Below are 17,817 nucleotides of genomic sequence, written 5' to 3' on the forward strand. Positions count from 1 at the left end.
CAAGAGAGCTGGAGAACCTTCTTTCTCACCCCTTCACTGTCACCAAGAGGTTGCAATGTGACGACCTAACCCCGGGTAAATTCCTCTTGGAATGGAAGAGCCTGTTATATCGCCTGAACAAAAATGGAGGGTTAATAGCTGAGGGCATTGCATCTTCAATGATGAAAAGAGAGTCTTTTGCTGGAAAATGAAATCTTGTTATCGGCTATTTATGTCGACCCAATGAGCTGACTTTTGTTGAACAGTGAACAGACTGCTACTGGGAAAAAGGCCCTCTATGATGTAGCAGTTCGCATGAATGGATTACGACCTGAAATACCTCCACAGGATGAAGTTCTTTTAAGCAATAGTGGTAACTCAGGATCATCTTCTTCGAAGAATTAGACTTTGATTCCTTTTTAGACAAAATGGAAGTTGCTAAAGGAAAGCGACGTCGCATAAGCGTTACAGAACCAGTAAATGCCCAAATAAAAAAATTCCTACAGGAGTTTTATAAAGCACTAAAAGAAGTTGAAAAGTATGATCGCTCACCAAAACTTACTGTTGAAGAAGCCATCCTTGTTTATCCAGAGATCGTTAGTGATGTGGCCAGAATAGTTACTGCAATGCCACCCACCCAAGTCCGTGTCGAAAGATTAATACATATTAATACAGAGGAGTCGAAGTCGGGGAGTCGGAAGTACAAAAAACTGAGGCCGACTCCACAGCCCTGCTCACATCCCAGGCCGGGCTTCAAAGACTATGGTCAGCTTAGAAGAAGGGGGTTTAGTTCTGGCATCAGAATTTAAAGAGGGTGATACCAGGACACAATACATAGAGTGTAAAGGGTTGCAACAATTTCTTTTTCTGTCTCTGACCTTATTGGGGAGATTTCCACTCGTTTCCTGTCCCTAGAACTCCTGTACAAGAATACGAGGGGTGGTAGGTGGAAGGATCAAACAGCAATAAATACAATGTCATAAATGCTAATGCTTCCTCGCTCTGCTTTTGTCTGTCTTCCGGTTGTTCTAATAGGAAGTGAAGAGAAATATTTCCAGTTTGTATACAGTAGTAAAACCTGAGGGGTTTAATCCTTTACCACTCTTTTGCTTATTTTCAGATTTTCACTTCTGTTTTTGTAGCCATTTTTAAAAAGCATGCTGCTGGCAGACTTTAATAGCACAAGCTGCAAATCAGGCCGGGTTCACATATGTGTGGCCGCGGTTCCCAGCATGGGGTCTGGTGCGTTTCTCTACACCGGTTCAGGTGCGATTCAGGTCCGATTTTATTTTTTTTTGCCTCATTTCGCACCTGAACTGGACCCAAAGACACACATGACCCTTCTGCAATCTGGACTGCCAAGACCTGTATGACCTGTGTCACACTTGCCTGTCATGCAAATTGGATGTGGGGAAATCCACATCCAATTCGCATATATGTGAACCTGACCGTATACACAGAATCATTTAAACACTGTCTTTTTACAGGGGTCACATCAAATAAAGCAAATTGCTTTCCAACAGCTGTCAGTATGTCTGTATGTTTGATCTATAAATTCTGATGAATCCAAGTGATGTATTATTTTCCAGCATCATTTGTGACAATCAGACACTGTAAATGGCAATAAAATGGTGCCAAAAGATTGCTACCTCTATGGAAAAAACAAAAAAACTTGCACAATATTTTCCTGTATTGTCCATTGAGGGATACAGAATCCAATCTATACTGTGGGTTATATAGCGCTACCTTCAGGTGGAATGAACACCAGGCAAACAAGAGTATAGGCCAGCCCCTCAGGCCCTTTCTACACCAGCCATGCTTCAGTTTAGTTTCTTAAGGTGGCTTTCAAGCCTGCATATTGTGTGGGCCATTCTGATTTATCAGAATGCAACAGACTGTTAAAGCAATGCTAAACTCCAGAATTCACTCATTTCAACCTTCCAGCAGTGATGCAGCGGTTACAGTCCTCGCAGGCTGCTGTCATCTTCTCCCTGGTTGTCGGGTTTTCAGTCTCTTGATTGTCCGGGGAGGGATGACTTTATCCTGCTGATGTGCATGGGAGTCACTCATTCCCACTTAGCCAGAGTGTGCAGGGAATACCTGTGGAGATACACATTTAATAGAAAACTGTGAGCAGGCAGGTAAGAGTGAATTGACCCCTATGTATCTTCTGTAATAATACACAAAGTTAAATAACAGACAAAAAATGTGGTAAAATAACACTTGCGGTAAATCAGTTTTGAAAGCACAATTCACTAAGAATTTTTCGTTTAATACAGAATGCATTGTTTGTTTGATTTAGAAGTAGTACCGCATTATTTATTGCAGTCATTTATCGCATTGAGCTGGTTCCTAAGGAGTGGGTTGGGAAGCCGGCTGCCGCATTCTTAACAATGGATGACTCATCAGCTGTCAGCGGGACAGCTGAATGAAAAAACATGCCGGCAATTAAAAATTATGAAAAAAATAATAGGGTGGGGTCTGGTATGGCTTTTTAAGGGAACCCCACTTCAAAGTAATAAAAAAAAAATGGCGTGGCCCCCCCCAAAATCTATACCAGACCCTTATTCGAGCATGCAGCCTGGCAGGTCAGGAAACCCCCGCACTCACCTGTTCCCCTGTGTTTGTGGGGGTCTGCGGGCAGGGGGCTTATTGGAATCAAATCTAATCTTTTAACAAGGGGGCCCCCAGATTCAACCCCCCGTCTGTGAATGAGTATGGATTACATTGTACCCCTATTCATTCACCAAAAAAGTGTAAAAGTAAATAAAGACAGGAGGCAGTTTTTGACAATTCCTTTATTAAAAATAAAAAAACAGCGTTTCCCCCCCCATGTAGATACACATCGTGATTGACCGCACAATGTGATTGATCAGGTGTCGTGATTGATGATGGTTCTACATTGGGGGACACTGTTTTTTTATTTTTAATAAAGGATTTGTCAAAAACCTTCGTATTGTTTTTATTTATTTTGACGCTTTTTTTTTTTTTTTGTAAATGGGTAGGGGTACTATGTATCTATTTCCTGACCTGCCGAGCTGTATGCTCTGATAGGGGTCTTGTATGGATTTTGGGAGGGACCCCACGCCAATTTTTGTTTTTCAATTTTGGCGTGGTTTGGTTACCTTTAACCACTTAAGCCCCGGAGGATTTTCCTGCTAAAAGACCAGGGGGTATTTTGCGATTCGGCACTGCGTGACTTTAACGGACAATTGCGCGGTCGTGCGACGCTGTACCTAAACGAATTTGACGTCCTTTTTTTCCCACAAACAGAGCTTTCTTTTGGTGGTATTTGATCACCTGTGCGATTTTTTGATCACGCGCTATAAACAAAAAAAGAGCGACAATTTTGCAAAAATAGCAATATTTTTCACATTTTTTTATATGAAATTCCCCCCAAAAAAAATGTAAAAATCAAAATTTTTTAACATTTTTGGCCAATTTGTTTTATCCTACCTATGTTTGGTAAAAAAAATCGCAAAAAGCGTATTTTGATTGGTTTGCGCAAAAGTTATCGCGTTTACTAACAAAGGGAAAGATTTTTGTCATTTTTGTTGTTTTTTTTTTAACGCGTAATGGCGGCGATCTGCGATTTTTTTTGCGGTACTGCGACATTGCGGCGGACAGATCGGACCCTTGACTGACATTTTTGACACTTTTGGGGTTACCAGTGACATTTCTACAGTAATCAGTGCTATACATATGCACTGTTACTGTAAAAATACACTGGCAGTGAAGGGGTTAACTTTATTTGGGAGGGAGGGGCTGTGTGTGTCCCTAGGGGCGTGATTCTTACTGTGATTGGCTGTGGCTCTAGCTGTAAGGACACTGATCAACGGATCTACATACTAGATCCGTGTAATCAGTGTCTTTACAGCGAGGAGAATGACAGGCAGCTTGTTTACACAAGCTGCCTGACATTCTCCCTCTTCCCCCGACGATCGCCGAGTGGCCGGCGGACATCGGGTCCGCTGGTCACACGCGCGGGGGGGTGCGTGACCGCGCGGGAGCGGGAGCGCGCTCGCTCCCCAGACCCTCCCAGGCTAGTGACGTTAATTAACGTCACTCTGCCTGGCAGGGGCTGACCGCCGCAGTAAATCTACTTGCGGCGGTCGGCAAGCAGTTAAAATCTATAAAAGACCCAGAGGGCCTTGTATGCATTGCATTGGGGGGGATCCCGTGCTGTTTTTTTTTTTTTCTTTTCTTTTTTCTTTTTTTCATGATCTTTAATTGCGGGCAGCTGATGAGTCATCCATTGGACACGGCCCGGCTTCCCGGCCCACATCTTACCAACCACCTATGGGGGGGGGGCCAGATTGTTTTTTGATAAATACCACACGTGGTACTGCCAGGAAAACCCTGGTGATGAATATTGCATGTTTTTTTACTCTCTGTTCCAGTTGTGAATTGGACTCAAGAGCTTAGCGCATAGTTTTTATTTTGTCGTAAATACCACATAAACTTTTTTTTTTTGATGAATTGGACTTAATTTACCGCATGCAATAATTTATGCAAATGAGTCACGTAACCGCATTATCACATGCAGCAAACGTTAGTGGATTGACTCCATAGCTTGGCTTTCCCGCAATAAGGAGCTGCCTGTTGTCAGTTTCCTTCAAGTTAGGTTTAGTTCTGCTATAAGAAAAAACAGTGCCATGTTATACCGGGAGGTTCCTGACGGGATTCTCTGGCTTTTTTGTTTTTTTTCCCCCCTTTTTCTTAGTGGGTTTTACCCGACTGTTGTACCCTTGTGTCTGTTAATAGACTCCTAAACTGGGTGCATAAGTACAAAAATCCAGTATTTCCTCCAATTGCAGATGCTCTAGTGGGGTGAGACCAACTCCAAAGGGGGCTCCTCCTGCACTAAAAAGCACGCCCAGCAGAAAAGACCATACATTTTTATGCCACAATCATTTGTAGAGCAACCATATGGTTGCCGCATCATTCAACCACCATCTCATGTCTGTGTCGTCTCTTATTCATACTATATATGCTCATATATCCATGGATACATGTGGGTAGTAAATCTTAATAATGAGTGAGGATCTACTAAATATGTTTCTCTTTTAATGTAATTATTTTTCAAACCTTTAATGAATTTAAAGCCCTCTTTTTATCCTTGCACACTAAAAGCTTTTTTCCTTGAATTCGATTATGCATCTTCCTGCTGCCTGAGAGATAAAACAAAGAAAATTGCTGAGAAATCTAATTTACAGTTTAAATTAAACAGATTGATGAGGAACAGGACATTTGCATTGACTTTATAAGTCTTAAATGTGTTGTTTACTTTGTTCTTATGTTCAGCTTTCATAAGACAGTTGCTTCTGATCTTTCAATGTTTGCACCTGTTATTAGTTTACAGTTTTATTATCCTTTTACAGAAATAAATATCTGGTAAAAATGAGAGGGAAAAAAAAAATCTCTTTCCTTCTTTCCTAATTGTTTTTAGGAAAGCCTAAAGACGTTCTTGCTTTACTGTAGGACAAAGGCCTCCAACCGTGGCCCACAGGCCGGATGCGGTCCTTCGCTTGTTTTTATATGACCCTTGGGGCATTGTTCTTACCATTATTATGAGATGCTGTTACTCCCATTGATACCAGGCACTATTCCTCCCACTGACCTCAATGACGGGGCATTTTTCCCTCCACTGACACCAACAATGGGGTACTATTCCTTCCACTGACACCAACAATAAGGTACTATTCCTTTCACTGACACCAACACTGGTGCATAATTCCTCCCACTGATCTAAATGATTGGGCACTATTTCTCCCGCTGACAACAATGACGAGGGACTATTTTACCAACTAATACCAACATTGGGGCATTATTCAGCCAACTATGACCAACAATAGGGCACTATTCCTCCAACTTATGCAACAATGGAGCGCTACTCAAAGTTGACTATGACCAATAATGTTGCACTATTCCTCCAACTACGACCAATAATTTAGGACTATTCCTCCAATCCAACGATGGAGCACTATTCCTCCAGCTAATAAACGATGGGGCACTATATCTACAACTATGATCAATGATGGGGCACTATTCTTCCAACTATGACCAATGGTGGGGCACTATTCTTCCAGTTATGACCAATGATGGGGCACTATTCTTCCAATTATGACCAATGATGGGGCACCATTCTTCCAACTATGACCAAAGATGAGGCACTATTCCTCCAAATATGGCCAATGATTGGGCACTATTCCTCCAACTATGGCCAATGATTGGGCACTATTCCTCCCACTGACAACAATAATGAGGGACTATTTCTTCAACTAATACCAAAAATAGGGCATTATTTCTCCAACTATGACCAGAACTATGAATAGGGCACCATTCATCCAACGTATCCAACGATTGAGCACTATTCCACCAACTTTGACCAATAATGTGGCATTATTCTTCCAACTTATCCATTGATGGGACACTATTCCTCCAACTATGACCAATGATGGATGATGGGGCAATATTCTTCCTCTTACTGAACACAGGGGCTATGTAATTTTTAACTTCCACTGACCACCAAGCCTGAGACCTTGTCTACACTGATGCTGGGGTATTTTCTTTTCTCACTTGCCATAGCTGGCCCTCCTAAAGTCTGAAGGACAGTAAACTAGACCTTTGTTTAGAAAATTTGGAGACCCCTGCTGTAGGAGAATAAAAGGGGGCTAGAAAGTAAGCACCAAGAAGGAAATCATGCCAAGGTCACCAGCTGCTTTGTGATTTAAGCTGGCCAAAGACAGGTAATTTTTTTTTTAATCTACTAAAAAACCGACCGATTCCTCCATCCACACAAATGAGGTGAAAGGAGGAACCCGTCCCCCCAAGCTGGGACTGCTCTCCATGCTGTCATAACACTCTGGTCAGCCGTTGTAACTGATTGGCTGCGGTTGCTAATCAAGAAAAGTTTTCCAACATTCTCCTTTGGCAGAAGTTGGTCAAACGATTTAATTTTTGATAGGGACAGCCTTTTGCCAGAGAGGAGGTGAGGGAATGTCTACAACAGGGAAACATACAACAATAAGAAGCTGACAAGGGTTCTAGTACTCCCCTATTTAACTTTAAAGCTCAACTCTGGACACAAGCACTTTCATTTAATACATAACCTTCTCATTAGCCACAGAGGACATAAATCCAACTTATGTGCACCAAATGTTTTTACAAACCCAATTATTAGCTTGTAAAAGTGTCAGTGACATCATCACTGTGCAGTACATAGCGTGTTCAAGAGATATAGGCGATGCTCAGCAGCCACCACCCACTACAGGCTGTCTGCAGAAAACTACAGGAGAGGGGGGGGGGGTGCAGATACAAGACCAGTTCTGTTGAACAAGGAGAGAGAGCAGCTGTGACTGGTCTTTATTACAGGAAGCTCCCTTGCAGGGTGTTTAAAGGGACAAAATGTGGAAAATATGCATGTATGGCATGGATGTACTGCTTATGTTTTTTTTTCCACTTTGCCTTGACATATACTCCTTGTTGTCTATTGTACAGCAAAAGTCAGCATCGCGGCGTAAATGTGCTGCATGTAAGATCGTAGTGCACACTCCCTGCATTGAGCAGCTTGAAAAGGTAAGCAACTAGTTATTTACCTGACAGTGCACCACATGGATGAAAATATCTGAATACAAAACTGTCTGTGTTGCCCACAGCAACTATTCTTTTATTTTGCAACCTGCTGAACAAAGGAGAATCTGAGTGGTTGCTGTAAGGCACAGCAATCAATGCTGATGGTGGTTAAAGCTCCGCAAACCCCTAGGAGCCAGTCAGAATTTTTTTTTCACCTAGTCTGGCTACAGAAGGCGGAAACCAGATTGTTTGCTATGGATTACAGCAGCATTTCCAAACCAGGGGTTCCAGTAAACTCTAGGGCTCCTTTAGAGGTTGTTAGAATGTTCCTTGAAAAACTTTGGTCATTTAGTAACCACTGATTTGGTCTTTTTAGCGGTCTATAAAGAGAAAGATTTCCCACTGATTAGAGTGTGTGTGTGTAATATAAGGGAGTCCTTCTTCCACTGACCACTAATATAAAGGGGGTCCTTCTCCCACAGACTTCTATTATAAGGACATCCTTCTTCCACTGACCACTAATATAAGGGGATCCTTTTCCCACTGACCACTAATATAAGGAGATCCTTCTTCCACTGACCACTAATATAAGGGAGTCCTTCCACTGATCACTAATATAAGTAGATCCTTCTTCCACTGACCACTAATATAAGGGGGTCCTTCTCCCACTGACTACTAGCATAAGGGGGCCCTTCTTACACTGATCACGTATATAAGGGGGTCCTTCTCCCACTGACCACTAATATAAGGGGTTCCTTCTCCCACTGACTACTAGTGTAAGGGGGCCCTTCTTACACTGATCACGAATATATGGGGGTCCTTCTTCCACTGCTGACCACTAATATAAGGAGGTCCTTCCACTGACCACAAATCTAAGAGGGCCCTTCTTCCACTGATCACTAATATAAGGATATCCTTCTTCCAATGACCACTAATATAAGGTGGTCCTTCTTCCACTGAACACTAATAAAACAGGGTCCTTCTCCCACTGACCACTAATATAAGGGCGACCCCTCTTCCACTGACCAGTAATATAAGAAAGTCCTTCTTCCGCTTACCACTGTTATAAGGGGGTCCTTCTCCAACTGACTGCTATTATAAGGGGCCCTTCTTCCTCTGACCACCAATATAAGGAGGTCCTTCTTCCACTGACCACTAATATAAGGAGGTCCTTCCACTGACCACTAATATAAGGAGGTCCTTCCACTGACCACTAATATAAGGAGGTCCTTCTCTCAATGACCACTAATATAAGGTGGTCCTTCTCCCACTGACCATTAATATATGGGGGTCCTTCTCTCACCGACCAGTAATATAAAGGGGTCATTCTCCACTGTTTACTAATATAAGGGGGTCCTTCTCCCACTAACCACTAATCTAAGGCAGTCCTTCTCCCACTGACCACTAATATAAGGAGGTCCTTCTTCCACTGACTACTATATAAGGAGATCCTTCTCCCACTGACCACTAATATAAGGAGGTCCTTCTTCCACTGACTACTATATAAGGAGATCCTTTTTCCTCTGACCACTAATAAAACAGGGTCCTTCCCCCACTGACCACTAATATAAGGGGGGTCCTTCCCTCACTGACCACTGATATAAGAGAGGCTTTCTCCCACTGACCACTAATATAATGGGGTCATTCTCCTACTGACCACTAATTTGGGGGATCCTTATGCCACCGACCACTAATATAAGGGTGTTCTTCTCTCACTGACCGCTAAGATAAGGGGGTCCTTCTCCCCCTAATCACTAATATAAGGGGGTCCGTCTCCCACTGACCACTAATATAAGGGGGTCCGTCTCCCACTGACCACTTATATAAGGGGGTCCTTCTTCCAATGACCACTAATATAAGAAGTTCCTTCTCTTACTGACCACTAATATAAGGAGGTCCTTCTCCCACTGACCACTAATATAAGGAGGTCCTTCTCCCACTTAACACTAATATAAGGCAGTTCTTCTCCCACTCACCACTAATATAAAGGGGCTCTTCTTCCACTGACTACTAGTTTAAGGGGGCTCTTCTCCCACTGACCACTAATATATGGGGGTCCTTCTCTCACTGACCAGTAATATAAAGGGCTCCTTCTCCTACTGACCACTAATATAAAGAGATCCTTTTGCCACAGACCACGAATATAAGGGGGCCCTTACCTGACTGACCACTAATATTAGAGAAGCTTTCTCCCACTGACCACTAATATAAGGGGGTCATTCTCCTACTGATCACTAATATAGGGGATCCTTTTGCCACCGACCACTAATATAATGGTCTTCTTCTCTCACTGACCGCTAATATAAGGGGGTCCTTCTCCCACTGACCACTAATATAAGGCGGTTCTTCTCCCACTTACCACTTATATATGGAGGTCCTTCTTCACTGACCACTAATATAAGGGGGCCCCTCTTCCACTGCCTATTAATATAAGGAAGTCCTCCTTTCACTGGCCACTAATATAAGGGTGTCCTTCTCCCACTGACTATTGGTATAAGGGGGCCCTTCTTCCATTGACCACTAATATAAGGAGGTTTTTCTTCCACTCACCACTAATATAAGGAGGTCCTTCTTCCACTGACTACTACTACAGCGGGGTCCCTTCTTCCACTGATCACTAATAAAAGGGGATGCCTTTGCCACTGATCACTAACATAAGGGGGGCTTTTTCCCACTGACCATTATTATAAGGAGGTCCTTCTCTCACTGACCACTAATATAAAGAGGTCCTTCTCCCACTGACCACTAATATAAGTGGGCCTTCTCCCACTGACCACTATTATAAGGAGGTCCTTCTTCCACTGACTACTAGTATAAGGGGGCCCTTCTTCCACTGATCACTAATATATGGAGTCCTTCTCTCACTGACCAGTAATATAAAGGGGGACTTTTCCCACTGACCACTAATATAAGGGTATCCTTTTGCCACCGACCACTAATATAAGGGAGCCCTTCCATCATTCACCACTAATATAAGGTTGGCTTTCTCCCACTGACCACTAATATAAGGGGGTCCTTTTTTCACTGACCACTAATATAAGGGAGCCCTTCCCTCATTCACTACTAATATAAGGTTGGCTTTCTCCCACTGACCACTAATATAAGGGGGTCCTTTTTTCACTGACCACTAATATAAGGGGGCCCTTCTTCCACTGACTGCTAGTATAAGTGACCCTTCTTCCACTGACCACTAATATTTGTGGGTTCTTTTCTCAGTGACCAGTAATATAAAGGGGGACTTCTGCCACTGACCACTAATATAAAGGTATCCTTTTGCGACCGACCACTAATATATGGGTGTCCTTCTCTCACTGACTGCTAATATAAGGGGGTCCTCCCAGTGATCACTAATATAAGGCAGCCCTTCTTTTATTGATCACTAATATAAGGTAGTCCTTCTCCCACTGACCACTAATATAAGGAGGTCCTTCTTCCACTGACCACTAATGTAAGGGGGTACTACAATTCCACTCACAATGGGTTTTTTTGGGGTTTTTTTCTGAACAGTAGTCCTATTTGTTTCATTTCATGATTATTACTGAAAGTAATTTTGTCTTTCAGGGCCAGTTCACAGTGGCCACTGCGTTTGCTACCTGTGTTTGGGAAGTCATTAAGTTAATATTGACACCCGCTGCAGATCACAACTGCAGTGCGTTTTGAACATGGTGTGAGGAATGCACACGGAACACAAGTTTCCCGCACCGTGTTCTCGTGTGAACTGTCCCTTCAAGCAGGGAGGTGCTGCTCTTCAGTGTCAAATACACTAGGAATGCCACATTGTTATTCTTTAAGTTATCATCATTGTCCACCGTCCTCTTTCTTGCCTGGTCCTTTCTCTGTGGAGTTCAGTGGTCAAGTTGTTCGTTTTAGGTCATAAACATGAGTGAGGAAAAAAAAATCAAATAACTGTAGCGATTCATCTGAGATGCAAACTGTGTGATCGGTTTGGCCATGCACAGGGATGACTAGGAAGACATTTATTTTGTTTGTGCAATGCTTGGAGTGGTTTAGTGGTCCCTCACGTGGTCAGCTTTAATCATTGTAAATATTTTTTATAGATAAATTTCCGATGCAAGCCATCATTTCGGGAATCTGGGTCCCGCAACATACGGGAGGTATGAGCTGTGTTTCCTGAAATCTGAACAGTGTTGTGGACCAATCGCTTTCCATGACCTCTTCTTCCTGTTACTTCCCATTACCTTCTTGTGGTTATGCAATTTCCAGGGACGAGGTAGCCAATATGCCAAAAAATGTTAAAGCTGGCTGTAAGGGCCTTAAGGTCTGTACCAAGGAAGTATGAAGTCTGCCATTACTTTCATTTTCTTCTGATAATGCTAGTTCCTTGACTGTCATGGTGATCCAAGGGTTTTAGTACTTTCTAAGTCACGGATCTGGAACCCTGGAACAAGTATGCTGATTAGAGGTCTTGGCTTTATGCTCACTTTTCTGATCTGTATATTTGTTTTAGGCCATTGTGTCTGCAAGTATTGAGGCCAGAGGCTGCCAAGCAACTAGAATTTTCCTAAGAAGTGTTTTTCTTTGCCTTTTAAGGTTCTTTGCGGTAAAATAAAGGAAGCAAAAACACCTCTGTAGTATATTATTGAGTTTTACTAAACAAAAGTGCTGCACATACAATTGTAGGGAAAAGAGGCCTACAGAGTATCACAACATATACATACAATGTACACATGCCCAAAACTATCTATTCTTCCCAGCAAATTAGCACGGACAATGTATGCAATAGGTATACACTAAACAGTTACTTGAATTGGTTCTTCCTGGGGTAGTCTTTTTCCAGGATCTCTCCAGACTGCTTCTTAGTCCTGTAAAACTACTTATTCATTTTTGTGAATCACATGGCTATGTTTCAAGTCCTTTTCCCTCCCCCTACTTCATGCCAACATAAATTCCCACCCTGAGGTTCATGAACCAGTCCAACAAGTTTATTAATTTATAAATAGGGGAATCCTAGCTTCTAAAAAGAATGCATGGTAACTCAAATGTACTATTGCACATACGAATGCCTTTAAAATCACTAAAATAACAATAGCGACACAAGAGAGCAAAGGGAACTGCAGTAGTTCTATATAAAGCTGATCTCCCGCTTTTCCTTTAGTCTTGCACAGTTGAAACACACTCCTTTTCTGTACTGAAACTGCTTACTCTGATTTTATCACACACTGTGAGTTTCTCACAGCCTTCATTAGAAGCTGCAGCAAGTCAGATAGTGCCGGCCTCATTTCCTGGATGGACAACATCCAACATTATCTAGCGCTTTTCCCCTGGCCCGACCCTTTCATTTATTGAATTTCATTTGCAATCCAGGCTGCCTAGGAATGCCCACTCCTCCACACTGACACCCATTCCTCAAAGAATTTTGATATTTGCCTAACTGCTCTAAGGAGCCAGCCCACTGCTTGTATTAGGGCTGAGGGTTCAGGGGAGTGCTGAAGCAGGGTGCTGTGATGTTTTCAGAAAGCTATGTTTAGCAATTGATGGGTAGAGGTGGGGTGGGGGACCATGAAAGGCTAAGTGCCGGTTCAAACTTGTGCGATGCGGGAACGCTGTGAATATGCAGCGTGTACCCGCATCGCATCCACACATCTGGCAGTTCACACTGCCATATGCGATACGCAGGGGGGTGTCAATTAAAAGTTAACGACACCCCTAGTTGCTATCTGAAAGTACGCACAGAATCTGATCGCACAAGTGTGAACCACTGTGCGATCCGATTCTACTGCGGCTCAAAAAAAGCCTCATGTGCGTGTTTGGTGCGGATACAGTGCAAATTCAGCCATACAAAGTGTATGGCTGAACTTGCATCCGCACATCAAATCGCATTTAATTAGGAGCAGTGCATTCCGAATTACATGCGATCTCCGCAAACGCAGAAGTGTGAACCGGCACTTAAAGCTTCTTGTGGCTGTCTTACATTATTTCATCCACTCTTGCATCTGCCTTCAAATATCTTGCTTAAAGTCTAACTCCAGCCTAGCATTTGTTTAGATTTGTATAGCATGGGGATAGGTTAGCATTTTACCCACATTTCCAGGAATTACCGCTATCCTATGTTCAATAATGGATGTTAAGAAAAAGATTTTATGGCACGTACAAAAATCTGATTTTTCTCTCTCTGTGTGTTGTCTCGGATTGCTGATTTCATGCATTTAGCATGACCGCTCTCCTCTTTACTGAACTTGCTCAAGTACTTTTTCTCTCTCTTTAGCCTGTAATTGTTCGGCATCACTGGGTTCATCGGAGGCGGCAAGCAGGGAAGTGCCGGCAGTGTGGGAAGGTGAGAGACCTTATTAGCGTGTACTAAGAGGTAGAAGTGTATTATGTCTAGACTTACAGGGTTGATAGATTTGTAATACAACTTGAACAATATTAATAAGAAATAGGGTTGAGTGGAAATGCTTTGCTATATGCGTTATGTCTCACACTGTGTTATTTTAGTTATCTGCGTAGAAATATCCTAATGGCTGATTCGAAAAAAGGAACAACCTCACACTCATTTTAATTGGCACGAGTAATATTTCTTGCAATATTTGTTAAAATGTGTTAGTTTAAATGGTTGTAAACCCTTACATATAGCTAGTGATGTGACTGACCTCCGATGATACACAAAGATGAAACAAATCCTTCTATATAATTTGTACCTATTTATATGCAGTCTTCTCTTCTCAACAGCTGTTTAAAGTGCAGCATTTATAAAGCTTGTCTGAGCTTTCAGAAAACGGGGTGGAGAGCTATAATTACACTCTGCAGAGTTCACTGAGTAGAGCTCTGAGAGCTGATTGGAGGGAAAAGACCCCCCCCCTTTCATACAGCACACAGGAACAGAGCTGAGGCTGTCAGTCAGATGGAGGTCCCTTCCCTGTCAACCATTTTCTCTTGTTGTCAGGAAAACTTGTCAGGAGTGATGCAAATCGCAGAGGAACAAAGCAGTAGACAAATATGACACTTAATACTCTGGAAGGATATGCTTTGTTTATATTTCATGTCTGAAGTTTATAACCACCTTACCACAACATGGCAAAAATATACTGTATGTAAAAATCACAAAGATTAAAAGTAAACTGACCCTGTAAAGTGGAACTTCTGTCTGCCTCTCATGTGGCTCCCCCCGCCTGGGTGCTGCCATGATTTTGATTTACTAAAACTGGAGATTGCAATAACTGGTGCAGCTCTGCATAGAAACCAATCAGCTTCCAGGTTTTTTTTTGTCAAACCTTAATTGAACAAGCTGAAGTTAGAAGCTGATTGGGTACCATGCACAGCTGCACCCGACTTCTTTCTCCAGTTTTAGTAAATCAACCCCATTGTGCCCTGGCAGAACCCGTTGGCACATCTATGCACGTGGTTTTCTATGCGTGCCCAAAGACAGGACAGCTTAAGCTGGGTACACACTATACAACTTTTGTTCTTCGATTTTCTTTAGATTTACCTACTACTATGTAGTGCAAGGGCCTGCCTGATTGCATACAAATTGAAAGTATTTAGGGTTGGCCTCATATTATATGGTTTTGGTAAACCTAAAGGAAAAAATCTAAAGAGAGTTGTATAGTGTGTATCCAGCTTTAGGATTGACCTGATATCTGTCTCTTAGGACCTGAGGCCCTGTGGCACATCTGCACATGTGCAAGGGGCGGGGAGAAAAAATTGTATTTCTCATCTAGGCAAGAGATGCTATTGTAGCACAAATAAAAATGTGTCTAAGGGCCCTTTCACACGGAACGGAGTCCATTGTGCTCAGCGGGGGGGATCGATCCGCCGATCCCTGCTGAGCAGGCGGATGACCGGTCCGTCTCCACCTTGTGTGTGGACACGGAGCTGTCAGATCCCCGCTGTCCTCTATGGGGAGATCGGATGAGAATGGACCGCCTGCCTATTCTCATCCGATCGCATCCACCAGACGGATGGAAAATAGGGTTTCCATCCATCCGGATTTCACGGACAGCAAAAAAAAAAAAAAAAACTCATAGTGGTTTTAACCCCATAGCGTTTATTGAGATGTCACAAATTTGTACAACCAGACATTAAAAGTACATGTAGCTCACATCAGATATCAATTCAGCCTACCAGTTTAATGGTAGGTTTGTTTTAACAGTGAGAGACAGAATAACAAAAATATCCAGAAAACGCATTTCACAAAAGTTACAAATTGATTTGCTTTTTAATGAGTGAAATAAATATTTGATCCCCTATCAATCAGCAATATTTCTGGCTCCCAGGTTTCTTCTATACAGGTAATGAGCTGAGATTAGGAGCACTCTCTTAAAAGGAGTGCTTCTAATCTCAGCTTGTTACTTGTACGGTATAAAAGACAATCAATCAATCAATCAGATTCCAATCTCTCCACCATGGCTAAGACCAAAGAGCTGTCCAATGATGTCAAGGACAAGATTGTAGACCTACACAAGACTGGAATGGTCTACAATACCATCTCCAAGCAGCTTGGTGAGAGGGTGACAACAGTTGGCGCGATTATTCGAAAATAGAAGAAGCACAAAATAACTGTCAGTCTCCTTCAGTCTGGGGCTCCATGCAAGTTCTCACCTTGTGGCGTTTCAGTGATCATGAGAATGGTGAGCAATAAGCCCAGAATTACACGGGAGAATCTTGTCAACGATCTCAAGGCAGCTGGGACCATAGTCACTAAGAAAACATTTAGTAACACACTACCCTGTGAGGGACTGAAATCCTGCAGCGCCCGCAAGGTCCCCCTGCTCAAGAAAACACATGCACAGGCCCGTTTGAACTTTGCTAATGAACGTTCTGAATGATTCAGAGGAGAACTGGGTGAAAGTGTTGTGGTCAGACGAGACCAAAATCAAGCTCTTTTGCATCAACTTAACTCGCTGTGTTTGGAGGAGGAATGCTGCCAATGACCCCAAGAACACCCTCCCTGCCGTCAAAAAAAGGAGTTGGAAACATTTTGCTTTGGGGGTGTTTTTCTGCTAAAGGGACAGGACAACTTCCCCACATCAAAGGGACGATGGACGGGTCCATGTACCGTCAAATCTTGGGTGAGAACCTTCCTACCTCAGCCAGGGCATTGAAAATAAGTCGTGGATGGGTATTCCAGAATGACAATGACCTAAAACACACTGGCATCAAAGGAGTGGCTCAAGAAGAAGCACATTAGGGTCTCCAGACCTTCATCCCATAGATAATATGTGGAAGGAGCTGATGGTTCGAGTTACCAAAAGTCAGTCTCGAAAACCTTAACCACTTATGGACTGCCCACCGTGTATTTACGTCGGTACTTTGACGTTAAATACCGGGGTTACAGCAGCCATAACCCTGGTATTTTTTTAAATGGCGGGTGGTCCGCTTTAACATAAGGGTGGTCCGAGCGGTGGGAGAGGTGCCCCCCCTCCCGCTCCTGTTGCTTCCCGGTCGTTTTCCCCGCTTACCAGAGCCATCGGTAGTGGGGAAAAAGATCCGGTCCACTCTCCTCTTAGGCATGAAGTCGAGTGAGGGCAAGATAGCCCCCATTCGACTCTATGGCCTTGGAGGACCAGAGTGACCTGGCCTTAAAGAGCCCATTTTTTTTCATCATGAAAAAAAATGATTTTTTTTTTTTTTTGCTTTTTAGTGTAGATGTGAGATGTGAGGTCTTTTTGACCCTAGATCTCACATTAACCTCCTCGGGGTTGATTTTTCATTGCAGGATCGGTAACCCCGAGTCACGCTCGGGGTGGATTGCAGAGAGCGCAGCGGTGTTCTCTTACCTTATCCTGGCGATCCAGCGATGATCTCTCATTGCTGAGATTGCCAGCCGAGAGTCCCGCCGCTCCTCCGTCCCTCAGTCGGTGTGATCACTTCCTAGTTCCGTTCCCTGCAACAGCAATGCTGCATGGGAGCGGAACTAGGGAGGGAAATTCAAGAAAAAAAAAAAAAAAAACGTTGCACAAAACACATTTTATATATATATATATATATATATATATATATATATATATATATATATATATATATATATATATATATATGCATATATATATGCATATATATATACCGGTGTATATATATATGCATATATATATATATATATATATATGTACACACACACACATATATATATATATATATATATATATATATATATATATATAAAATTATATTATTGATTCAATTATAATTAATGCGTTATATATATATATATATATATATATATATATACACACACACATATATCTATATATAATATAAAATGCATGAATTATAATCTAATCAATAATATAATTTTATTATATA

At 42.4% G+C, this 17,817-nt stretch overlaps 1 protein-coding gene across 5 annotated transcripts in view; it reads left to right on the forward strand.

Moving 5' to 3' along the window:
- DGKZ (diacylglycerol kinase zeta) overlaps nt 1-17,817 on the forward strand; it is a 382,126-nt gene that overhangs the window by 268,452 nt on the left and 95,857 nt on the right. For all 5 annotated transcript variants that reach the window (XM_082269996.1, XM_082269998.1, XM_082269997.1 and 2 more), the window contains 3 exons: nt 7,480-7,557; nt 11,613-11,669; nt 13,781-13,849. In XM_082269996.1, the coding sequence (XP_082126122.1) occupies nt 7,480-7,557; nt 11,613-11,669; nt 13,781-13,849 (204 nt within the window). The remainder of the gene's footprint in view (nt 1-7,479; nt 7,558-11,612; nt 11,670-13,780; nt 13,850-17,817) is intronic.

This window comes from Pelophylax lessonae (genome assembly GCF_965119305.1).
Source record: "Pelophylax lessonae genome assembly, chromosome: 10".
In the NCBI taxonomy this organism is placed as follows: Eukaryota; Metazoa; Chordata; class Amphibia; order Anura; family Ranidae; genus Pelophylax; species Pelophylax lessonae.